The 27,056-nt window shown below is 44.7% G+C and overlaps 1 protein-coding gene across 1 annotated transcript; it reads right to left on the reverse strand.

Moving 5' to 3' along the window:
• Positions 1 to 4,583: 4,583 nt before the first annotated feature.
• On the reverse strand, positions 4,584 to 25,451 carry LOC139055508 (uncharacterized). The gene is made up of 6 exons (XM_070533015.1): positions 25,402 to 25,451; positions 19,614 to 19,769; positions 12,792 to 12,904; positions 9,547 to 9,623; positions 9,360 to 9,431; positions 4,584 to 4,802 (listed from the first exon to the last, which is right to left on the reverse strand). The coding sequence occupies exons 2-6, from the start codon at positions 19,752 to 19,754 to the stop codon at positions 4,615 to 4,617; spliced, it is 591 nt and encodes a 196-aa protein (XP_070389116.1). The 5' UTR covers positions 19,755 to 19,769; positions 25,402 to 25,451; the 3' UTR covers positions 4,584 to 4,614.
• Positions 25,452 to 27,056: the final 1,605 nt, after the last annotated feature.

The raw sequence follows: 27,056 nt of genomic DNA on the forward strand, positions 1-27,056 counted from the left end.
TCGCATATCGCTGCCAGTTTTGTGCCACTGGCCCGGTACATTTGTGCTTCGGTATCTCTGACTTCGAATGACCTACGGCGCCATTGCATATACGTGTGTTTCAGGTGTAAATCATTTATTTTTATTGTTAGCTACGAGAGCCCACGTTCACGCACTGTTATGCAGTCTCGCCGGGCAAGTCGCGCCGTGAAAGATGATAGAAAGATAGATACCGGCAGACCGAAGAGTGCTAGAACTATTCAAATAGTGTTAATCGCAATAATTATTGTCAGTTCCAGGAAAAATTCTCCAGTACGCTAGTTGTTTAACCGTATCTTTTGTTGCGCAAGACCAACGAATGGACAAGACTGGAGCGAGCATGCATACGCAGGACACTGAGCGCAAACTATGAACTGTTCATTAAAAAAAAGAGAGAGAAATATATATTAACGTGATTGTGCAGATTTTGTTCACCTTTTAGAATATTTTCAGTTGTCTCAACTTATCGAAATCCCTACGCGGCACAATGCTATTCCTAATCTGCTTCCAACAACACACCCGAACGTGCTACCGTGGAGTATATCAGTCACCATCGTGTCATGCGTTGTACCTTTTAAACGCCACCAGATGTAAAATTACTAGCGTATAAGTCACTCGTCAGGCCTAAACTGGAATACGCCTCAGCCATCTGGAACCCGCATTAAGCATATGTCACAGACGCATTAGAATCAGTTCGAAATCGTGCTGTTAGATTCATTCATACCTCATACTCATATGACGTCAGCGTTTCATGTCTGAAATCATGATCCGGCTTGTCAATGCTTTCATGTCGACGCCGCATTTCCAGTCTTTCCCTGTACCACACGTTCTTCTTTTCTTCCCTTAATCAAGAGGCTTACATCACAGCAGCAGCACGCATATCTCATCGCACCAGCCATCCAATTCAAGTAGCGAGCCCACGTGCACGGGCAACCACCTTCACAGCCTCCTTTTTCTTCCGTACCGCCACAGACTAGAACGGCCTTCCCACCAGCATCGCTACTACCACTTGTCCATCTTCGTCCACAGAACTTGTAACCGACCATTTTGTTAAATAATTATTTCTCACGATGTTTTCGCTATTTTTATAAAAACCTACCCCGGATGTAATGCACCTGCGGGGGACTTTTAAGGTAATAAACTGAACTGAACTGAACCACCGTGAAGAAACAGCGACAAAAAAAAAAGATTTATGACTATTCTAAAGCAGATCCCGAAGGCTTCAACTCTGAGCTTTTTGAATTTTACCTGTCATTCATGCAAACGTATGAAAACTGTTCGTTGCAAGATAACTGGATTCGTTTTCGTGACGAGTTGTTAAGATTGCGGGAGAGATACATTAAAAAAATGCATCTACGAAACAGCAGAAAAGTCATGGTCTACTAGAGAGATTGAGCGATATTTGAATAAAAAGAAACGTTTGTTTCGAAAAGCAAGAAGCGCAAAATCTATTGAAGCTAAGTCAGAATATTTATCCTTTTCTAAAGAATGTGCATTACATATTGAGGCTGCCAAATATAATTTTCTCAACCAGGATATTTCGCAATTTCTAAAAACAGATACCCCAAAATTTTGGAAAGTCATTTCTCCCTCACCTACAAAAGAGTTACCTGTTTTTGACACTGAGTCTGGTGCTGCAGTTGATGTCACGGATGTTGCTTATCGGTGTAATTCATTTTTTTGTAGTGTATTTAATGACGAAATCCCCTAGATGTGTCAGCAGTTTTCTAATAGTTCTCCATTTATGGAATGTATTAATGTGACAAGTGATGGTATTGTGGAAGCTATTGAGCGTTTGCCATCGTTTTCTAGTCCTGGTCCTGACAGTATTTGTACTAAGCTACTAAAATGACAAAGCACAATTCTGCTCTTAGACTATTGTTTCAACAAAATCTCAACACCATCGAAATTCCAGGCGACTGGAAATTGGCACATGTGATACCAATATATAAAACAGGCGACAAAAACAAGCTAGCAAACTATAGGCCTATATCCCTTATGTCTGTTGTATGCAAACTATTTGAACACGTGTTATCTTCTCGAATCATGCAGTACATGGCTAGTAACCACATTCTATTTGCAAACCAGCATGGTTTACAACGAGGCCGGTCATGTGAATTTCAGTTTCTTGAACTAACTGCACACGCTCACCTTAACCTTCACGAACTTACACAAACTGACGCCACATTTACAGATTTTGCTAAAGCCTATGACCGTGTGACTCATAACCGCCTCATATATAAAATGAAGCTGATTAAAGTTTACGAAAAAGTAATAAACTGGGTTAAAAAATACTCAAGTAACAGATGACAAGCTGTCGTAATTAATAATGTCCGTTCGTCATTTCAACCTGTTCAGTCCGGTGTGCCTCAAGGTTCCGTTTTGGGACCCACTCTATTTTTAATTTGTATAAATGAAATTCATCAGGGTATAGACTTGGAAATCCGGTTATATGCCGACGACTGCGTTCTGTATAGGCCATTAATATGTAAGGCTGACTGTGATAAATTACAAAATGACTTGAACATTATTCAAAGATGGTGCTCAGACTGGTAAATGAGCGTAAATACCTGAAAAACTAAACTTATGAGATTTACTACTTGCAGTGAAATTACGAAACACACATACTTTCTTAATGGTGAGGCTCTGGAAACTGCAGAATCATTTAAATATCTAGGTGTTCATCTTTCTCCGACTTTGTCTTGGCATAATCATGTGGGTTGTACTGTTTCAGCTGCATGCAAATCTCTTGGCTTCATTCGTCGAATGCTTCGTCAGGCTAATAGTGATACCAAGCTTCTTGAATATACCACCATACCTCGTCCAAAGCTTGAGTATGCCTCATCTATATGGAAGCCGCATCAAACGCATCTTATTAACAAATTAGAATTGTCACGATCCACCCCGGGTCGTGAACAAGGGAGGGCTTGTGGCACCCTCCGATAGACGGACGCTCCACAGCGTGGTGGTGCTGAACGATGACTGACCGGCGAGCTGCCGTGCTCGTCGGTGTTTATTGTGGTGCGGTGACCAATGTTGCCTGCCGAGCTATACGAGGCCACCGAGCTTGGCGGGCGAAACAAGATTATGTCCGAGGGGGCGTCACATACTTGCGACAAGAATCTTTTCGGAACAAGGCAACGCGATTTATTACAGGTAACTGTTCACAACATTCAAGCACCACCAAAATAACACATGACATAGGACTCATTCCATTGCAGACTAGAAGAAAGATATCTCGGTTAACTTTCTTCCATCGGCTTTTTCGTCATCCAAATATTTTCTCTCAGGCACAAATCCTACCAGCCAAAAGGAAATTCCAACGAATTGATTACGAATTTAAGGTCGAACAACCATTTGCACGTACTAAACTATCGCAGTTTTCACGTCTGCCCTTAGCCTTTTCAGAATGGAATCATCTGCCAAGTAATATAGCCGAAATAACTGACCATATTATATTCAAACGCCTAATGAAACATTCGGAAGTTAGAAATATTAACACTTCTTCCTGCATTTCTTCAGATGTCAGAGGATGTAAGATTATTGTAAGAATTATTATAAGAATTAAGAATAATGTAAGAATTATTGCCGTACGATGTTGTCGAATGAGAAGTGATGTAAAGGTTGCATAGCATGTACGACTTGACATAAGGATATTCGGCTTACATGCACGTTGCCCTATACCTATGTATATCAATTGTTCTCCCCCCCCCCCCCCCCCCCTCCTAAGTAATGCCTATAAGCTGGGCCTTTAGGGTAAATAAATGGAGTGGAAGAAAACCAACTCGCATGCCAACTTTTACTGTGATATCAATTATACGTACACTCCAGACGAGTTGTCTTCATCGCTGCAACGTTCCGTATTAAGTCATGAGTGTGAAGAGAACGAGTGGCCTGCGTACCGTAAGCTGAGGGTGCGAGGGCAAGCGTGCCAAGATGAGCCGAGGAAGGGCACACGGTGGCTTGACGCGCACCCTCTTCCCGCGCGCGCAGCGTTGGAGGAGGTGATGCGATCGAGCGGGTGGGAGGGGAGCGAGCGTGGCTCTCTGCGCGGCCGAGCGCACACCCGTCTAGCGCGTCGTACTTGCAGGTCACGTGAGGCTGGTGTCATGTCTAAGGCCGAGCCGAGATGGCTTCCCGCGCGCTGTTTTCTCGCGCGCCTATAGTACTGGAGGTTGCGTAGTCGAGTTTTCGAAGACGTCACCGTCACCCTTGAAATCGATGAAGTGAGCGGCATGCGCGAAGCGTTCCCTATACAGCCGCTACCGGCGCGCCCTTGTCCCGCTAACGTTGCGAGAGTGAGTGCACATGGTCATTGGGTGGCGTCTGTTTATGTTTATCTGCGCCCGCGTGACACCGTACCTTTTTGAGTCAGTAAGCGAATGTTTATTGTAATTTAGTTCGCCTTGGGAACTACGAACTTTCCTTCATGTAATTGTCTAATAATTTGCTAAAAATGCAGGAGTTTTGCCTCTCAGGTTAAACGGCGATCGGTTATTCTTTTCTTTTTGTTTTTATCCAAAAACAGTGCAGGCTGTTGCCTGCTCTACGAACGAGTCAACACATTTCGTTCAACGACACCCCTTTATTGCTGCTCTATGGCACAAGTCCATCCGCTGTCGCGAGCTCTTGAGCATCTTTCGGGAGCATACAGCGAGAACGCTTCCACCAGTACTTCTTGGTGCGCCCAGCCTTAGTCATTGACCTCTTGACTCTCGCCATTATGTATTCGGGTATCGTCTTCATTGGTTCTCTCAGGAGAATCATGAACAAGGATCCTATGGCTGTCACAGAAAGTGTCGTGAGTCACATTTACTAAATGTGTACATAAGTAACAACTTCATATTGAACTGCATTTTGAACTCTGGAGTCGTAATTTGTGATTCAAGACTGCTGTTAATATGCCGTTGATAGAGAAGCGTAGAGAGGCGTGAATAAATATTTGGTTTTATGTGCGCTCATAGGGCTTATTTAAAGAGCCATAGGGCGCTATTCAAGAACCACCTAATAGTCTGTACCATATGATCTACGATTTCACCAATAATAATGTCACCACGCTTACGCGATGCATGGTCCATACGCCTGTAATTTATGGCCAATGCACAATTTTTCACTGCTTGAGATGCACTACACAGCGAGGGAAGGTCCTGGTTTGACGCTGATATGCCGCTTGATAAGAACACAAGTTTTTGGGCCAAATTAACGCAAAGCTTTCTGTTTCTTTATTGCGGTAGCAAATATATGGACACTCCAGGCACATTTCTGCCGCTGGCGTCGCCGTCGCCGTGAGGTTCGGAATAAAATCCACGGGCGATAAAATCGTCGCCGCGTGCCGTATGCTGTATGTGCGAGTGAAAGAGTGCCTGGCTGATCCGGTGATTGCAGATCAATCTCGCGCACGCGATGGCGAAAAGCGGGTTGGGGAGGGGGGGGGGGGGGGGAGGAGAAGCGCGCCGCCTTTCGTCGCGCGCTCCCGGCCGGGCCGCAGTATCCTTGAAGCCAGATCTGCGTCCGGAACAGATTCCACGCTGGGTTTCCAAGGCGAAGTTGGCGTTGATGCGAGCGGCTCCGCGAAGGTCAATTCACTCGCGTCTGCTGTAGCGTTTTCACAGCGAGATTCCTCGGTCATCGAGTGAGATGCGTTCATGTTAGCTTGGACGCGCGCGACACCACGCTTGTTAATTATGCTCGCGGACAACTTTTTGTGGCTATGAAGGGAGAGTTATGAATGCAAAGCGTGCGCAAGTGAGAGCACTTCCGCAAACAGTCTCGCGTTTTATTCCACGTTAGTTTAGGCTGAGGAGCGCAAAACATGAACACCCTATCAGCAACAGCTATATAAGACAGAACACACCACTTAGTGTAAAGGTTTTCTTATTTGGCGGCTTTTCCTTCCCACGTCTGGGGAAACGCGAAAACGTCGCACGTGGAAGCTGCGTCAATCCGAGCAACGAAAAGCACTGTCAAACGCTGCCGGACTGTTTGGCGCAGTAACACATTTGCAGCAGCCACACGCGCGTAGCTTTCCCGTCATAGCCACAGAAAGTTGTCCGCGAGTAAAGTACGCCTGTGCTTACAAGTTTGTACCACCGATAAAGCTACTGTCCGTACTTCGCATAGGTGTTCACTAATTTGCGATCGCAATCCATGCTTCGCCTTTAGGGCGACACTGCGACTTTTTTTTTTCTTGAGTGATGTTTCCCATTGGTCGGTCGCTATCGCTATTGATATGCGCAACATCGTAATTCACACGCATTCGCACTTAAGAACATCTGTAGCGTGAAAGCTTTGTTGCGAATATTGGTCCTGGGCCCGTATTCACAAAAAAGTTCTTTGGCTAGAATTCTTCGCGCGAGAAAACATCAGCCAATTCTGATGTTGGACGAATTATCTGCGAAGGCGGCCGGCCAATGGGGACTAAAAGCCCTTGCGTACGAAAAACTTTGCGAATCTGGCCCCTGGCTCACAGCGAAAGCAGTCGCGATTGCATGACTACACGCGCCGCGGTAAAGAATATATGGCTGTGATAGTGCGAAAGAGCGCGCGCGCGTTCCTCAATACTGTAGCGTACAACATAAAACTACAAGCAGGACACGAAGGAGGCAACCAGATGCATGGCTGACGTACGACTGAAGTTTTTATTTACGGCACAGATAGATAGCTAGCTAGATAGATAGATAGATAGATAGATAGATAGATAGATAGATAGATAGATAGATAGATAGATAGATAGATAGATAGATAGATAGATAGATAGATAGATATTTTGTTGCAGGAAAGGCAGAGAGGTCGATCTGAGCTGGTGCGCGCTAGCTTGCTAGTCTGCACTGGCGAAGATGGAAGGGGAGGGAAAGTATACAGGTATGAATGATGGTGAGGATAAGATAAGGAATGAGCGCTTATGTACATTAGATAGCGGACTTACTAAAGCCACCCGTCTTGTTCCCAGTCATGCAAAAACTTCAACCAGGCTTTCGTTTTCTACCTTGCAGGTGCAGTACCAGGCCGTGGGCCCAGAATAGGCGTGCTCCGACAGTGGTTTCCCGTCAACGCTGGCTAGGAAACTGTCCAGCGTCCCTTTCTACAGCATATATGCTGGACGATCACATAATAAGCGTTCTATACCGTTTCAGGCGTCTGACAGTGTTTGCAGAACGGACCCTTTGAGCGGCCAATGAGTCGAGGACATACCTTCGAGGACATACGGAATTGCCCATCTGGGTCGATTGCATGCAAGCATGTGTGGGTGTTGTCAGTACGAGCCCCGTGTGTCACTGCATGATTGACTTGATCAGTGAATTAGTGTCAGGTCGCGAGTAAGCAATCTGCACCTAATCAGAGGTAGATAATGCCAATATTTCCTCGCCATCAAGGAATTAACTGCCAACCACTCCACAGTGACCAGGAACTCACTGAAACATGATGACTTCGCTGGTCACTGTAATGGAAATCTGAGATTTCTAGGACGAGCATGTGATAGGGCTCTTTCTTCCGAAAGCATTCCAGCGACTGCAACGCTGATTTGGCATTACATAACACCGTCTATTTCCGACGTACTTGAGGTGTCTTAAAACTGATAGCCTTCCGTATTGTCTAAGTCACAGGAAATATATAAGGAAAGCACTTGTAGATAGTAATAAAAAAACGCACATGTAAGAGCTGCTGGCTGGCTTGTCATACATTTGTTATCTGCTTTTGCTGTTTTTGCCGCATTGCATTTGAGGGGGGGGGGGTGCTTATCTGTACCCACTGCGCGTTGTAAAAAGTGTGCGCTGTTGCTGTCTACGCCGGCGGGCAGTTACATTTGTCTGCTGAATTTAATGTGTGTGTTTTTTCTTATATTCTTCCTGTGCCTTGAATGAAGATTTGAAGTGCTAGTCAGCCGTGTGTCCTGTTACCTCCTTCATGTCCTCTTAGTAAATTCAGGCGATACGCTATACAGTAAGCATGAACCAACTTCCCGAGTCGAACACGTACGCAGCCCATCTTCAAACAATGTCCTTGCGCACAATTGCGCGGCCTATTGTGAAACGCAGTCACCTAGAGATAGTGCAAAAGATACAAGGAGACCAGTGCCAGTATTCGCAAAACAGTTTGATACGCCGCTCGTAAAAGCACGTGCCAGCCAGTCTTGCTGGCCGAACCGATGGCCAAAAGTTCGCACAAACGAAAACCTTCGTGTATCTTGGTCCCGTCTTACATCTTTCCTCTGCTGCAACTGCCATCGCTCCTTTCTCTCCTTCCCGTCCACCTCTTCCGACGTAGGAAAGTTGCCTCTCCCGGTGCCGACACCTACACTTAGGCATATTTATAGCTGTGTACTCTAGAAATAAACGCTATTTAGGCGGCTATATCGTGACGCACACGGATATTACCGCGAAAGCGCAGTTTGGAAATGCAGTGCTGACGGCAGAATCTCGCAGCGATATGTTTTTAGTGTGCCGTGTTTTATCACATTAGTATGTTTTACGACTTTTCTTGGCGGGGGAAGTTACGTCTGTGGCGAAGCCATATAGCGCCCACAGAAAAGTAGAACACGTTCTCAAATAGAGATACTGCGTGTTTAACCGTTAAGTAAAAAGTCTTAAAAAGTGGTTTTCAAACGGGACTGATGCTTCGGGAGGCGTCACTGCATAGCGGGAAAACATGGTAACGAAATTACTCGTAATGGCGTCATGCGAAACACTGAGCGCAATATCCATCAGGACCCCAGCCGTCAATTCCAATAATGAGTGAATTTTAGTTCGCGACATTTCCATTGGTGGAACTTTTGGACGTCCTACAACAACCTAGAACAGCGGGACGGCCAGACTGCTTGTACATGCGCGCATGCGCAATGCGAGGCTGCGACTTGCGAATAAGGATACCAGAAATCTTTAGAGGTCGCGTTTACCAGAGCGGGCTTAGCGCACTCCCAAAACCCAAGCTCAAATCTTTCGCACTCTTTCTGCGTTGTTTTGTGCCCCCGGCCGACAGCGTTCTCTGAAAACTTTGGCTCCCCCATTTCTAGTATTCCCTGTGTAGGCAGGGTTTCATGACTTGCTTTAGTCACGTAATTTAAATGCTTTAGGGGCTAGCGTCATTTTGGTTTCGCTGTTGAGAATTAAAGTGTTTCAGGGCAGCACTGAGGCGCCAGCGTAGATGTAACGTGGAAGATTGGAAGACATCGATAGGAAGAACAGCACCAAGTGGCGACCATATTGTGATGCTGCATCCAACTTACTAAGACGGAGCAACTGCGTATGCACTCCGCTGCTGGCGCAAATGAATCTGCGGCAAATTAGCCATCGTAAATACATACTTTCGGTTAGAGCTGGCTTCGTCGACTGTCTCTTACTCACCATCTTCCCAGCAGTGGTGGAGTAGGGCCCACGTCGAATAGTCGGTATCTAAAACCTGTTGGAACTTTTTGTCTTCGCAGGTTGGATGACGATATATAGACAAAACGAAGAAACAACGTAAAAAACATGAGATACGTTAGCGTATGGCTTTTACGTAGTAGCAGAGCTGCTTACGCTATATACTTACAATGTTTGCCCCAGTACTGCTTAGTGCCGTTTAGTAGAAAGGTGAGTTGAACTGGCTTTTTGTCACGGCTATAAGGTCTGCCGTCGACAACATATGAAAAGGAAGAAAATTCCGCAGTAAACGTGGCGAAATGTAACACTTCAATTTGGTGTTATCAAAGCAGTGTCCCGGGAAGTTTTATTAACAGTGGCTGAGCGGTTGCAGATCGCGAGGCCCCGGTATTGATTCCTGCTCCGACAGCCTCATTCTGATTGAGACGAAAGGAAAAAAAAAAACAAGAAACAGAAAACGCTGAAAGAAACCTAACAAAACAGAACAACAAAATAATTAAAACACACCCCCGTGTACTGCCGATGATGATGTTTTATTAAAGGAAAGGAGGAGAGGTCGGCCTGAGCTAGTTTGTTGTGGCTTTGCTACATCTGTACATGGAACGGAGGAAAGGGGAGAAAAAAAAAAGAATGGCGAACGATGGCGATGATGACAGGAAGAAGGGAGGCTTATATACAACAATCGCGTAGCAGTGCGGTTTCCTTAAAGTCTGCAGTCTAGTCTGGTGCTCTGCAAATATTCCATGGCAGCCGTTGTGGCTGTTTGTGCTGCTTCGGTGGTGCCCTGAGATTTCGGTGTACAGTGGCCCTCCGGGTGGACAGAGATATTCCAAACTCCTCGTTACCCCGATTTTGTAGACGCTTTGTACGTTTTGTCCACTTGCATCATGTAGCGCACCGCGACGCTTCCCTGAGTATGCTTCTCGATTCATAATTCGCGCGATGACATGAACAGTGGTGCAGGTCACTGTTTTTCATCATTATAAGAACATGATCAGCTACCATGGCAAAAAAAAAAAAGAGAATCTTTACTAGAATTCCACTATGGAGAACACTCTTCAGCGGCATGGTGTTCTTTCCTTTGACCGGCCATCTGGACATGTTTTTGATACCTTCTCAACCCAGCTTATTTCATCTCGTCAACAACATTATGTAGTGTTAAGTGCGCATATGTAAATACAGTTCTTTCCTCTGGTTAGGATACGAAACCGTCTTTGATTTTCGTGGAATGTTCATAAACTTTAACCAGTGAAAGAGTGACTCAGTTCGATTCAACTCCTGGATAGCTATCGGATAGCTATCGACAATTTACAAGTAGTATACTGTATTTTTTCACTTTCTATTGTTCGGTAGCGATATTTTATAGTCAGTGATTTATTTGGGTTAAATTAGAAATGTTGGCGACTTTTTTCTTCGTCAGCTTATCAATAAACAATAATTTGTCCACTGATCAAAACAGCGCAACGAAAGGTGCGTGCAAAAAAAAAAAAACACGTTCGGGCAATAAAGCGCATTTTGCAAACATGCTTAAACCGCCCCAATAGAAAAAAAAGGCGGCAATAAAACGACACATTCTGCACGCTATGCAACTAAACACAATCAATCAATTCAATATAGTAACACAAAATCAATAAACGAACTCACAAGGACATATGAAGAGCTTAACACAAATATACAATGTCACTTTAATTTCACCAAAGAAAAAAGGAAAAAAAAATCTGGCGACACCTAGGCACTTGTGAGTTGTGCATGCGCAAAGCGTTAATTTCCGCTTGAACGCCTCTGAGCGGTTCTTCGAGTTTTGCGCTGCGAGAAACATTTTCTAGTTTTGCAGTGTGGCACGTTATCGAATTTTGCGATGAATTTGGTGCGGGCTATTCTTTTTGTACACTTTCTACGTTAGCATGTCGGCTGTAGACCGGAATCATTTGGACGATATACAGCTGGGAAAACCGCGCGCTGCCCCTTCGCCTTTTAAGCGGCAGCGCACCTATGACTGTCTGGGCGCGGAACATTTGGGAGCAGTGCAATCACGACGCGCAAGCGGGCATGTCACGTGGTGTTTTGTAGTTCGCGGGCATCGTCAGCCGGCTGAAACAAAGTAATACTTAATAGATGGAAACACAGAAACTGTTTATTCGGACGTTTCGCAAAGCGCTCCGCAACTTTCTAATCGGAATTTTTCCCCAGCTTCGTTACTTCAGAAGTTGGTTAATTAATCTTCACTAAAAAATATAATTAAGCAAAATACAAAAAATAGCGCGACACACCGCAGACAGAAGTGAGCAACATGCATTTGGTCGCGTCGTCTTAGAGAGCGTCGGCATATCTTTAAACTCTGGCTAAGGTTAGCTGAAACACCTTGTATACTGTGATTTTTGCTTAGCTACGTAGATACATTGGTGACTTATACGTATAGTTAAATATCTTGTTGCGAGGTTTTGCGGATGCATGAAGTGAACTGCTTTCCAGTGACACCTTTTTGCCCTTTATCAAACTTTATCTCGCATTTGTGTATTCCATTGTATCTTCGCATTTCTAATGTATATTTTGCAGAACTCCTGCTTTTTATATGTGATCTCTGTCGCGAATATTGTTTCGGTAGAATTACATTACACGACCGGTGACAGCTGCTCCTGCGCTGCCACCGTTGAATTGGAACGAAGGACAGCGTCATTTAGATTTTTCTCTGGCCGTCGCATATTTACAAAAATACAAACAAGGTTCTTGAATGACAAATTTCATAATATTTGTCCTGAACTTGTTCATTTCGCGGACTTTACATTTATAATATCAGCGGCATGCACTGCTTTGCTCGTTTCAAACTGATACAGTTTTAAAGTTCGTGCGATATTTTGATTGCTTATTAAATAGAGAAAAAACATGGAAGCCTTGATATTCCTTTCTTCTGGGACAATTTTTGGGACGTGCGAAAATATTCTTTTACGAAAAAATACATACTTTTCTTGACAGGGTGTAGCTTCCAAGAATTCGTTTGCAGCATCTTTGGCAATGGCGATGCAGTTATTATTTATACGCTTGATCCCTCGACAAATTCTCCAAGGAGGAGGCCGAGCTCCAACGTGAGACCCCCTCCCGACCAAAATGTCTGGCTACGCCAATGGCGATGACGGAAGTGACACAGCCGCCATGTTTTAAGCCTCTCGGTGCGAAGTGCGCAGAGGAAGGCAATTCGCTGTCTGTTTTCTTGCCAAATAAGGAAAATGACAGCGCCGAGTGCTATATCGATGGATTAGAGCCGTAATATGCGATCTCGTTCTGAATACGCAGCAAGAACACAGGAGTGGTGGGCGCAAAGTTTTAACAAATCTTGAAAGAAATACGCACGTCTTTATATTCGCTCATAACTGCACTACGAAACCGCTTGACGTGGTCAAAATACCGCCATCTTACCCATCAGTCAATTGCATAAACAGAGTTTGGTTATGTGGATAAAAGTTCAGTATGAGGCACTCCTTATAGTCCACGGGAAAAGTGGGCCCTTGCAGCCAATCGACTCCTTCCATCTGGCAAACGACATCGGGTGCAACAAAGAACAAATAAATAAATAAATAAATAAATAAATAAATAAATAAATAAATAAATAAATAAATAAATAAATAAATAAATAAATAAATTTCACTTTCACTTTGAAAATAGGGGACAAGACAAAACCTGCGGGGCAACTTCCTGCACTTTTTTACTACGGACAACTGAGCGTCGCACAGAGAGATTGCTAAAGCATTTGCACTTTCCGCGAACAACGCGAAAGCAAGCAAATCAATTCACGAGTGAACGTATACTTGTATCGACATTTATGTTTATGGTTTACAGGTATATCTGCGAAAGGAGCATGCGATACACAATACTGGCACTCATATGACTTAACACGTCATGACACGTAGACCATTAAAAAATTTATCTATATCGTCTGCCTTCACGCACACACAAGTAAAACACAGACACTGATGGGGAGGGCCCAACCTGTGAAGCGGCTCGAGGGAACCAGTGCTACAAAGATGTATTGCGAATGTGGAGCATGTAATGCTGAAGAGGCGTGAACGTTTCCTCGCGTTTAAGGAGCTGTTTTCATCGTTGCACAGTCGCTGTCGAAAGTCTGGACTTCACTGCTCCGCAGTAGTATTACCGTAGTAATAATAATATTATTATTATATTATTATATATTACGTTATATATTATATTACCATTATATATATTATTGCCGTAGTAGGAGTAGTATAGTAGCATTCGTTGTAAATTTCCACAGGAGGAAATAAACAGGCTTCATTACTCTCCTGTGTTTTAGAGCACTAGGTCCGCGAAATAGATCAGTTCACAAGCTAAGATGGCCTAGAAACTTTTGACAAATACTTTTGTAACATGCAGGCTATACTTATTTCAACACTTAGCAGGCAACGCTGCGAAATCTATGCAAGTAGTGCGGTTTCTGAAGTGTATCGCTCCACGCGTTTCCTAGTGTACCGACCTTAGATAATGCCTCTTACGGTATATTTGAGCTACAACGTAAGCTGCTAGCGTTACACGAAATTACGTATTCTTGTATGGCTTGTGATAACAATGCAGGACGCCCTATGTTTTGGTCGCGAACGCGAGCGGGGCGCTGTGGCAGCTGCTCAGTGGGCGCGGCCGTACAGAGGTGTTACTCCGCTCCTCCTTCCGAGGCCCGTAGTCTCAGATCTGCGACGTCTTCATCCTGCAACAGTCGCTGCATATGTTGTAACTACAACTTATGAAACGAACAGCGCGCCAAATTACGTAGGACGGTCTGGATTTCTTATTTGATGTGACACGCACTATTTTGTGTTCGCGAACTTAGAATGTATAAAAAGTTGCTCTAGCTTGTGTCGTGGTGCCCGCCAGGTGTAAAACGAAGTATGTGACTATATGGAAGATAGATGGAACTAAGACAACGCATGGCTGTCATTTTGCAGAGTCAGCCGTCTAACGGAAGTTAAGCACTGAATCCGTTAGTCCTATATACCAGTGAAACAAATTCAAGGACACCTAAGCACTTATGAGTTGGGAATGCGAAATTATTAATGCCCAATTGAGCGCCGCTGAGCGGTATTTCGAGTTATGCGTTGCGAGTAATGTTTTCGAGTTTTGCTGCGGAGCACGTTACCGAGTTTTGCGTTTAAATTGGTGCGGCTTATTCTTCCTGTACAGTTTCTACGTCAGCAAGCCGGCTGTATAGACCGGAATCATTTGGGCGATATTGCTGAGAAATCAAGGACGCCGCATGCCACCGACGTCCGGCGCAACGATAGGCCGAGGAAGCAACAGCGGCCACCAAGACCGGCAGGCGGCGCGCGTGCCAGCTAAGCCCATTGTGGGTGAGAGAGAGAGAGAGAGAGAGATACGGACAGCTGGCACGCGCGCGTCACGCCACCGCCTCGCCGACGACAACCCGTCTCGCCCCGCGGCGTCGAGTCACCGTGTCTGCTCTGTCGAGGCTCGCTGGTGACGTGGCGTCGCAGTGATGCTCTCTCACCTCACGCAACACCTGGCGCGCTAGAGCAGTAGCAAGCGTTCCGATTCACCCGCTCTGCTCCATAGAGGCGCGCTTGTAACGTGGCGTCGCAACCAATGAAAATTTAGGTGCCATTTCGTTGCTACAGACGCCGCATTTTCAAGCGAAGCTTGTAATGGCTCACAAGTAGCGTTGTCGTGGTTAGCCAAAGAAACGCAGTTGCTCCTAAAGCAGAACAGCTGCGGGAAAGGGCAACTTGATGAGTTGACATCTGCGCTGGCCCCAGAGCGTGAGCCATTAGAAAGGATTGCAGCTGCATAGGCGCGCGCTCAAGCCATACGCGCAACCAGCCAGAGCCGTTTCGCTTCATCCGGAGGAAGGAAAGGGCAGGAAAGGGTATCGCTTTGTTTCCCTACAATTCAGTCTGAGGAAACGGATGGGACGGCCACACGTTGTGAATTTCCCAGAGGAACAGGCAGCGTTCGACGAGCGGCGGCGAGAACTGGCTCGTGAAAGGACTCGCCGTCGGAGCGCTGATCGAGCTGTTATAGCCGCCCGATCGCAGGCAATCCGACAGCAACGAGAAGATACCGAGTTGAGGGAGCAGGAGGTCGTAGCAAACCGGCACCGTTACCTGTGGGTTATTTAAGCGTGACGAAGGTAAGGTGCACGCAGGGCAAGCTTCGCTTACACCCCTTTTCTGGTACGGGAAGCGTTGGTCATATTTTTTTTGCTTAGAGGGCCATTTGTCGCTTTCGCCTAAAAAATCATAATTATTTGTTTTGCTACAAGAGGTAGTGATTTAGAATAGCAAGTAGGGGGTAACATCCATTTCGTAGTTATCACGCCTAAACCACAAAGTCGGGAGCGTCATTTTGCAATGCTTCCCCTTAGCATGATGCAGGAAAGTGCCCAAAATGTTAGCTGCCTCAATCTTCCCGCTATAACATCACTCAACAATGTCACGAATTATATTCGGTGGGCTAAGTAATATTAGCACAAAATGACAAAAGGCAAATGCAGAAACGATCTTCGCAGAGAAGATCTGAACCTATTTCAGTGACACTTGTTGCACTCGAGAGACCAAGGTAAATTCTAATGACTCTAGAAAGCATGCTTTTTCATGTAGGCCCTCAAATATTTCGCAAGAAAAATGCCGCAAATCTCCAAGAAAAAAAAGCGCCAGATATAGAAATACATTTAGAAATGTGCTCCAAAATCAGCTATCGCACTTCTGTAAATTGCGCCTGCTAGAGCATGTTAAGCGGACAAATATAACATGCCCATTACGATTTACGTCAAGTTGCTTGCTACAATGTTTACGATGGTGCGGCAAAAGTCACATTATCACAAGGTAAAGGGAAGCTGAAGCGGTTTTCAATTTCCATGAATTGCTGGGATTGGGAAGAACAGACCTAATAATTTACGGTTCCGAAATTTTTTTCTTCGTTTTGGTAATATAAGGGGCGGAAATCGCTTTCTAAATCACCCCCGCGGACACACCCCCATCGCTTCCCGGAGCGCCGGGTGAGGAGGTTACCAGAGGAGAGAACCAGAGAGAGTGACGTCACTGGCGGGGACCGAGCTGCCGGACCGGCGTGCTGGCATGCGCTGGCATGCCTCCTTCCGTCCTGCGCTTTACTGAACGACGCTACGAGAGATTTGCCGCCGCCGCCACTCACGTTTGTTTTGCGATTTTCGTAGACTGTTCTTTCCTTCTGTGCTGCGTGAGTGCCTACAGCCAAGGGCGCTCAACATGCCCTCGTTCTGTGCAGCAATCGGCTGCGCGAACACACGCGGGCGAGACGATGTGGTGTTTCACAGGTTACCGAAGCACAAGAAGCTTGCAGCGCAGTGCGGTGAGGAGAGATAAGTTCGTGCCGACGAAATCAACTGTGCTGTGCTCGGACCATTTCCGCGATAGCCGGATAGCCTTACGACAAATGCGGAAACGCGTTGTTGCTAGCGTTGCTATACTCCGTTTCACACATCAGGTGCAACGCTGTGGAGGCTTGAGATACTTCTTGCAGTGGCTGCGTTCGCACTTAGAAAAAGTTCGGTGTTTCTTGACTCGATTTTTGAGAAAACTTTTCATATATAGGCCCAGTTCTGAATGAAAAAGAAGAATTTACCCATAGAAACAATCCGTGTACTTATACGGCTGCTAACACGTTCTTTTAAATCAATTTTCTTTTCGGCATTCTTTAATTGCAGCCCGTCGCGGCAGCTTCACGTGCATGCTCGCGCGAGCAAATGCCGCTGGCACGCTGCGAACCATAGACGGAAACGCGCGCAGTAATAAATTTTGGTAACCGGACTTCGTGCGTAGCTTCCACAGCGTTGCACCTGAGGTATAAATTTGAGTATAGGCTTGCCTAGTGACATTCGACGTACGGTTGCAGTTATCATGTTTACCACACGGCGGTGCTAAAACTGCCTAATATCTTTATGTCAATACTAGCATGGAGCGCGCATACCGATTCTTGATCGAGCCACAATCGCAAAGTCGTCGAACCATATTCTGAATAGTGCACATATAATCCCCCTGACCATCTCGATCTGGATGTGTATGATAAGCAACTTCCGTGACTGTACCTCGCAGCACTGCATGTGCGCGCCTTGAAACGCGGCACTTATGTTCGCGATCGTGTATCAACGCTCAGAAAACCACGGGACTTCAGACAAGCACCGGCAGGGTGCTTGACATCGCGGAATTGTACCCGTGTTTACAATCTAATGAGAAGTTAGAGCTTCGGCATTCTTCCAGCAGCAAGTTCCCAGTGACACTTTAGCGCATTTTTTCTCCCGTCATTGGAACGTGCAGCTACATGAGAAAAAAAAAAAGCATACGTAACAGCTAAGATTTCCAGCGCGCGAGAAGGTGTACACATCGTTCTCGCTTTTGGCACACTCAACATCGTCGTTGCCGCCGTTGCCGCCATCGTTTTCCGTATCGGCTGTCGGTTCGGACATGTACGGCGAAAATACAAGCTGTCCGAGACAGCGAGAACGTTCCATAATGCTTACAACTCAGCTATGCAGCCAGAACAGAACAGCGTGCTACGCTCTCAAACGGCGGCGCCGACCGGAGACTGCCGCCACTGACGTCACAGCGGCTCCGACCAATCACGGGCAACAGCGGCGTTCGCGCGATACCCCGAGGCGCTGGTGCGCGTTTTCATGAAAAAACAGCCGCTTGCGCTTGTTTCCGCCCTTTTTGAACGAGATATTCGTGTTCAGGGGACTCAAAACTGTAGAATGCCGCAGAGAACTCATTTTTTTCGAAAAGTGTTTCAGCTTCCCTTTAACAGTGTGTTTGGAAACGTTGCATTTGTACTTCAATTTTGTCCGCCATAGGCGTATTTGGCAGATTTATGATATGATTATTTTTTTTTGCTTAGGTACAGAGTTCCATAACTTGCTATTCGAGTTTTTTAAAAAAACTTTGCAATTCCCAAAGAACGCTAAATATACATTTGCTTAGTTAGTACAGTTTAAGTTTTTGCATCAAATAGAACAATCCTTAACAAATTTCGTGGGTGGTTGCCGAGGAAGACGATTTCTCCGTGGCCATATATTTTGATATCAGCTCACCCTCTAAACCTTCTTAATAGTAGGAACCTACCATTTTAGCATGAATTGCTCTACGAAATACATTGGCGTTCAGGTTAACAATTTCATAGAAGCGTACTTCTAACAGTTTGACACAGCCTTAACTGGAACGGTGAGGCCTTATTTACCAGATTTTAGGACCGATATCTTGAAGGTGGTGCTATAGTGTTTGGATTTCTGTTAAGCAGACATGACTTCACTACTCGTGGGCTTCAATTTCGCACTTAAAACATGCGCCCTAAGTAGAATAATGGAAGTATTTATTAGCACATTTTCGTTAATTATCAGATTTGTCGAACATGTTCTTGTTGCCAATATCCACCTAGCCACGTAGCCTATGGGCGAAAATGGCAGGTTTCTAGACAATTTCTTTTAAAACAAAATGTTTCGCGAGAAAAGAAATACTTATTGCTATATCGGACTTACAGAGCTGTGCGACTCGATTTCACTACTGCCGATCTTGTTTACTGTTTACTGTTGTCATTTACTGTTTCATTACTGTTGTCATTTACTGTTGTCATTTACTGTGTCATTACTGTTTACTGTTTACTGTTGTACTGATGTATCTTACTGTTGTCATTTAAGTGTTTCATGTCCTTCCGGGAAGACGTTTGCCCAATAACGAATCCGATTCATTGAAGATTTCTCTTGTGTAATGTATTCAATCTCTTCACCGTCACTGTGCCTCTATATTATTCAATAGTTTACCGGGATATCAATTCAAAACTCCAAAACAGGGTTTGCTTCATCTGTTGAGTTATACTCTGCGACGTGTGACGGTGTCATAGTTTGACTTTGCTCACAATTCAGAGAGCCTAGACACGCTTGCAACAATTTCGCTCACACGAAATAAGGGGGGCGGGGGGTTATTGGATATAGTCTAGTGGTCGAGGAAGTCATTGTTAAAATACAGGGGACAAAGCTGCAGAAATAACGTGACTTTTCTTGAGTGCGTTGCACGCTGTTGGTTAGGGAGTAATTTACTAAGAGAATACCTGGCTAACCTACTATATAACTAAAGAATAATTGATTAAATATTAAATAAATAAGTTGGAGTTTCCGGAGCCAAGCTATGGCCGCCGAAATCCGATGAAAAGAAGCAGAAGGCGAAACCACGTTCCGGCGACCGTTACCTTCTTCCAGTCGACCTTGATGACGGGTTTGAGCACCGGACATTTTTGACCCATCCTAAACATTCCATCCTTTCCGTGAGCGAGCGCAAGCAGCGTCCACGCCACGAGGGTCAACGTTCGCACACTTTGCTTCCAGGTCATTACAGTCTGGTGACCCTGCATATCGACGTTGCAGACGGCTGCCATTAGGCTTAGCTTGGTGGGTGAGTGCATGGTTATGGCTTCCTGGTGCTACGCACAAGGACGAAGGATTGAATACCGTTCGCAGTGGCAGCATGCTTGTGTGATGCGAATGCAAAACGCTTCTGGGCTTAGGTTGAAAAACAATCTCCCAGGCTGTCAAAATTGTCTCCTTCACCTAGAGTGTAAATACGTTTGTGAACACGACTCTTCTTTGCCAGTTATATCCAAGGGTGACAAGCGAAAAAAAGAACCCTTGGCATTGCTCTGAGGGTATATTGAAGCTAGTGGCTAGACAATGTGGCTTCATTCCAATTCAGTGCCCTGAATATTTCTACAACACCATCCTCTCTATGAAGGCAGCATACAACATTACATTTAGAGGGATGTTTGAAGTGCGGTGCTCCGAGTGAATGAATTGTTTTTCCTTTCTCGTAACACTTGTAGCCGATCACTAACTTGTCTGTATACTTTGAGTAAGTCAATCGGTTCTTCTTTTCAAAAACAACAAACAATAGTCAAGTAAAATACATTTAATTACGCTGTATTTATGAGTGCTGACTGCAAAATTTACAAAGCATAATTCTACTGCTTTGGGTTCAGTGGTGTCTGCAGAGCTTTAGAACAAAATTTTGTGACTTTGACACATTTATAAGCATTAAATTCTAATTAATGACTAAAGGGGATATAGCAGAAGCCTGCACTCAAGCGTCTTTCAAAGAAAATGTGCTGAATTGACAGAATAAATAAATAAATAAATAAATAAATAAATAAATAAATAAATAAATAAATAAATAAATAAATAAATCTGGCAAGTTTCAGCCATGTAATCCATTGAATCGATGCTTTATTCGTATTGCAAACGAAAGTCGTAAGTGCACCAGCACGCATTCACAATTTCCGAATTGATGCTAATGAATAATTTTATGAAGATTCCTTTGATGAAGCTTGTCGAAAGACGTCAGTCTAGCGATCCGACGGTCGCAGCACCTGAGATGAAAATACTGACGTGGAGAACATGCAAGAAAGAAAAAAAGAAGCACGAAGGCTTCCAGTCGCTGAACAACAAAAAAGTAGTCGACTTTTTGGAACCAATGCGGGTTTCTTGTTCCTAATTATGATTTTGAACAAGAAAGCCGTATCGGTTCCGTAACGTCTACTGACTTTTGATTTGGTCAATCACCAGGAGCCTTTGTGTGTGTATATATATATATGTTAATTGTGAGGTTTTACGTGCCAAAACCAATTTCTGATTATGAGGCACGCCGTAGTGGGGCCTCCGGAGATTTGGACCAGCTGGGGTTCTTTAACGTGCTCCTAAATCTAAGTACCACGGGTGTTTTCGCATTTCGCCCCCATCGAAATGCGGCCGCAGTGACCGGGATTCGATCCCGCGACCTCATGCTTAGCAGCCCAACACGTTTATACTTTATTATACGCTACTTGTCTAGACGAGCTTTCGTCATACTCTGGACAACAGATGCACCGAAGAAAAGGGATGGGCTGGGATATGCGTAACGATTCAGTGGCAACCTTTTCTTTTTCGTCTGGCGTGTAGGTGATCTTAGACATGAGTGAGTAGTGGAGTATGGCTTCAGAGATGAAAAAGAAAAGTTACATATGATGGAGCAGATCTTATCTTTAAAAAAGTCTAACAGTTCCTTTACCGCCTGATTCATGGCTGGTCACCCAGAGTGGGTTGTGCCATTTCACTAAGGAACAAGAACAAGATTTGGTGTGCCCATGTCGACCTAGAAAGTCGTATTCAACTAGCTCGATGTAATAAAAAAATATGCAGCGTTAGTCGCTTTGGATGTCACCATGGCGTATGACAGTGTAGAACATGTAAGCCTAATAAACGCGCTTCAGAATGCAGGTCCGTCAAATTATTTTGTTGCGTGGGTTTATGAATTTTTAAACGGCATGGAATTTTACTGCTGTCTGCAGGGACTGTCTTCATTAAAGTATCAACAGTCAACAGGTCTACCACAGGGATCAGTACTATCGCCGCGACTGCCTAATGTTTTACTGAGTACAGTACCTTTTCGACAGGATGTGCATGCGTACGTATACGCCGACGACATAGCATTCTTTTGTTGCATCGGTAGATTTACATGCTTTGTACCAAACTCTACGGTCTTATATGATCTGCTAGAAGTGTGGCTTAATGGCATTGACCTCTCTCTTAATATCAGAAAATGAGCCGTTCTAATCTTCCCCCAAAGCGTTCCTGCGGAAATCTCGATTCTTTATCGACAAGAAAGCATCCCACAAGTTAATTCAATTAAATATTACGGTGTAATGTACACAGAAAATCTTAATTGGAGTTCGCATATAGAGGATTATATTTTAAAGGGAGCGGTCGCAGTAGGAATTCTGCGTAGACTTAGCATCAATCGATCAGGGTTGTGTCGGCATTCCCTCATTAGGATATCTTGCATGTATGCTCGCCCACTACCAGAGTTCAGCAGCGTTTTGTTTCCTGGCGCATCTGCATACAAAATTAGGCCTCTGGTTCTATTAGAACGAGAGGCATTACGTTTATGCCTTGGGCTTCCTAAATTTGTCGCTAATGATTTATCATATTCGAGAAGCACGCCCCCTGCCTTCCCTTTTCATGCGATTTCATATCATAATAGTACAAGCTTTTGTAAATATATATATGCAGCACCACAGAGAAGATCCCAATATGTTTTCATTATTGATTTGGCTTCATTTTTTTTTAACTCTCAGTCGTATCGCTCACGTCGCCCTCAAGTTGTTTTCGTACCAAAACTATTGGACCCATTAAATTTTAACCTATGCGAGGTGGTCTTACTGAATTCCTCTGTTCCAGTCGCTGAAATTGAATTTGATGGTATTTTTCCAAACAATGCTAAACATTTTCCCTACCAATATCTGCATAGTATTTTGGAAGACCACCTTGCACACCTGGATACAAAGACAGTTATAGCAACTGATGCTTCCGTCTGTGAATAAAAGGCGGGTGTGGGCATTGTACCACCACATTTAAATTGGTCTTTTCTCACTCGGCGATCTGACTTCGCGCCTATCTTTTCAGGTGGAATTATTGGCAATTGTCTTAGCTTTTCCCAAATTACCATCATCTCTGTCATCAGCTGAAATCTTGACTGATTGCCTGTAGGTCTGTTCTTCACTAACCACATACAGATAGTCAGATTCATTAGAAACTTTCTACTCTCCTCTCCCAAGACAATATGTCTCATTCGTTTAGTGTGGGTGCTAGGCCACAAAGGTCTAGCCCTGAACAAATATCAGATGCACTCGTGGTAGCATCCCACGATGATCCTATAATCCCCATTTTACCTATGTAAGCTTTCATCACCGCGGTACGATTCAGAAAATATACCACTACAAATAACTTCGCGCAGTCATCGTTGTCAACACCTGATTTCCCGCATCTCAATTTTACTTGGAACAACAAATGGCCCTCGACTACAATAATTGAAGTAACGATAAGAAGACTATGGTGCCTATGATAGAAAAATGCATCGAATGAAATACCAAAAAGGGGTAAAGGCGTCCATTCAAAACGAAGCATTAGGCAACTAAACGCTACTAGAAATTTCTAGAGGGTCTATACCTAAATTTAGGATAAATGAAAATAAAGTAAAGCGTCCCAGAGTCGGCACCCTAGGAGTGAATCCTTCCTGACCTGATGCTTCAGTGAACTTGTGTACAGCAGTAATGTAGATGCTTGTGATCTAGTGGCACGTACCAACTCTGGGGGACTGGCCAAGAATCGGATAAGGCATTGTGAAGTGTAAAATATGCCAAAATGTTATAATAGGTAAGCTATAATTGAAAGGTAGAGATTGTAGAGCATGCACAATTTTATGAAACTTAATATCATTGACCCATGCTTGGGCCCACCTGTGGCAAACATTTCTTTTTCGTCTACCGCGTGGATGGTTCTAGACATGAGCGAGTGGTCGGGTATGGCTTCACAGATGAGAAAGAAGAGTTATAAGTCGATCAAATGAAGGGACGTACAAATAAACCCATGTGCTCCTAATTTTGCTTGGTTGTTCAACAATTCCGTTTCAATGTGATTCTTTTTTCGCGCATTCACTCCCCTTATCACCGGTATCAGTCGGTTGGGAACGGTGGATGATAATAGAAGACAAAAACCAGGCGAAAGAAATCTTTACATTATACCGTCTCTGAATGATTGCATCTGTCCTGAGTGATTATGGTCGAAGTATCATTATCATCACCATCACTATCATTGGCCTATGTTATGTCCCCTGCAGGACGAAGGCGATCTCCAATCACCCCTGTCCTGATCCAAGCGATTCCAACTAGCGCCCACGAATTTGCTAATTTTATCGCTCCGCCTAGCCTTCTGCTGTGCTCGACTGCGCTTCCCTTCTCTTGGTACCCATTCTGTAACCCTTATGGTCCAACGGTTATCTAACATACGCATATGACCGCCCCAGCTCCATATTTTTCTCTTAATGTCAAGTAGAATACGGGCTATACCTGTTTGCTCTCTCATCCATACCGCAATTTTTCTGTCTCTTAACGTTATGCCTAGCATTCTCCATTCCATCGCTGTTTGCGTGGTCCTTAGCTCACTCTCAATCTTCTGTGTCAGTCTCCAAGTCTCTGCCCCATATGTCAGCACCAGTAAAATGCACTTATTGTACACCTTCCTATGCAATGAAGTGGTAAGCTTTCAGTTAGGAGCCGACAATATCTGCCGTATGCAACCCAACCCATTTTTATTCTTCTATGAATTTCCATCTCGTAATCAGGGTTCCCTGCGAATAATACAGTTAGGTAAACGTGCACCTTCACAGATTCTAGAAGCTGACTGGCGATCCTGATTCCCTTGCCCGGCTATTGATCCTTATCTTTGTCTTCTGCATATTAATGTTCAACCCCACTCTTACACTCTCTTTGTTAAGACCCTCAGCTTGAATACTTCTTCCAAGCAAGCAGTGAATAGCCTTGAAGAGATTGTGTCTCCTTGTCTGACCCCTTTCTTTATAGGTATCTTCCTACTTTTCTTGTGGAGAATTAAGGTAGATGCGGAATCGCTGTAGATATTCTCCAAGATATTTACGTAAGCTGTCTGCACTCCTTCATTGCGTAATAACTTTATGACTGCTGTTATCTCGACTAAATCAAATGCCTTTTCGTACGCTATGAAAGCCATATAGAGAGGCTGATTGTACTCTGCCGATTTCTCTATTACCCGATTAACGACATGGATGTGATCCATTGTAGAGTAGCATTCAAGCGGGAAAGCTAAGATTGTCTGGCTAAGAAACCAACGCAGAACACAAACATTGCTTCAATAGAAAGAAAAAAGGAAATAAAGCTGCGTAATAGTTGAAATTCAATGCTTGAAAAATTTCGCGGGAACAAAGAAAATTGTAAACAAATTAACCTTGCGTTACAATCTAAGTCAAGGTGAAGGCAAGATATGTTCATGACTAAGTCATTCGCATGCAAGGGATACGAACATTCAATATTTGGCAAACGTGTTAATACGCGCACTGCCCTTGTAGACGAGAAAGCAAGTTACTGTAGCAGAAAAAAAGAGAGAAAAACAGCGGAAGGAAACGAGCGCATTCATTACCTTTAGCACACGAGCACTCTGTAGTCTTGAAATACTTGTAGTGATGTGAAATCTAATGTCGAAATAATGCTCTTTTCTTATTACGAGTCACAGACAACACCTTTGTTTCCGAAATTGTCTACGAGTTTACTTATCTTTTTTCTCTTTTTCTTGCCCCAGGACTTCCATCAGATGCGTTAAACCATTGTTCAAGTGGGGAATTTCGCTCTTCGGTATATAGTTGATCTGTGCTGTTTAGATTTCGCAAGAGCGTGAGCCCGCCATCCCGAGCGAAGACAGGAAGCTTGAGAGAAAAAGCCATTCTTTGCCACGCGCTGTCCCACTGCAGTCATTGTCAAGTGCTCGGGAAACTCCGACAAACAGGCTGTCGCTGTTCTTTGTTCACGATTTCATTTTCACTTATGTATTTTATTGCTGTGTTCCATGTTATTTACGCTTCGCGGCAGCTTAGTGCCTGTGTCGTTGCGCTGCTAAGCTCGACGCCGCGGGTTGGATGCCGACCACAGCGGCCGCGTCTCGATGGGGGCGCGTTGCAGAAACGCCCGTGAATTAGATTTAGCTGCACGTTTAAGAACCCGAAGTGAGGAAAAAGATATTCTGGAGCGTCCCACAACGACGTGCCTCATAATTTGACCGTGGTTTCGGAACGTAAAAACCAAGAAATAAACTTCAGGTATTTATAGACCTATAGCGTGGTACACATGCGTGTCATAACCATCGGACCCGTCGAACCAATGAGCCGTTCGACCAAAGCCCACTTGCCTTCGCGTAGTGGTATGAGCGGCCTTCGTACACGCCGTTAATGCGTCCGACACACTTACAATTTTCCATTACGTTTCCGAGAGGTATGCCAACCGGCTTCAACAGATGGGGCAGACGTCTTTTCAGGGGGTCGCCCGAAGCTTCGGACGGTTTTGGCGCATACGTGTTTACCAGTCTGGCCCAGCTATACGTTTTCACGTTAGCCGTTCGTAGCCACGCGGGTTAACTGCGGTGCGCTTTCCCCATTTTTGCTGGAGGGAAGGATTTGTCGTCGGACCAGGGGCTTTTCCCGTATAGGGCAATTCAGCACTGTTAACGGGAATTTCACCCTACCGCCGTGCCATATAATCAGTACGAATTCGACACTCTGGTGCATAATGGCTACTTCATTCTGCTGCACGGAAATACCTAAGTAAAAGCGTCGACATTTCCTTTCCGGTTGATATTAAATATCTTCTTACACTATATCGTCAGCCGAGATAGTCTGGAGCACTGACGGTACGCACAGCTGCGCTGGGGGGAAAATTCACAACTACAATTGTTGCCGCCATGTACAGGGTGAAAAGTTCGCAGCCAGGGTCAAAGTCAGCGATAGATTTCTTGAGTAACAAATCCTCTTCGTAGAAATACGAAAGGGCTGTCTCGCTGCCAACCACAATGCCAAATCATCCCACTAATCAGTGTATTATTTTCAACCAAAATGTATCGCCGACAATTCCGCGACAGTCCGGTCGCTATGGCGTTGCGCGGTCAGGCTCGAGTTCACGAGCTCAATACCGGCCGGGTCAGCGGCACCTTGGTGGAGGCAAAACGCGAAAACGCTCGTGTACTTACAGTTAAGGTGCATGTTAAAGAACACCTGCAGGGTTAAAATGAATCCGGAGTCAGGGCGT

The sequence above is a fragment of the Dermacentor albipictus genome, chromosome 2, assembly GCF_038994185.2.
Source record: "Dermacentor albipictus isolate Rhodes 1998 colony chromosome 2, USDA_Dalb.pri_finalv2, whole genome shotgun sequence".
In the NCBI taxonomy this organism is placed as follows: Eukaryota; Metazoa; Arthropoda; class Arachnida; order Ixodida; family Ixodidae; genus Dermacentor; species Dermacentor albipictus.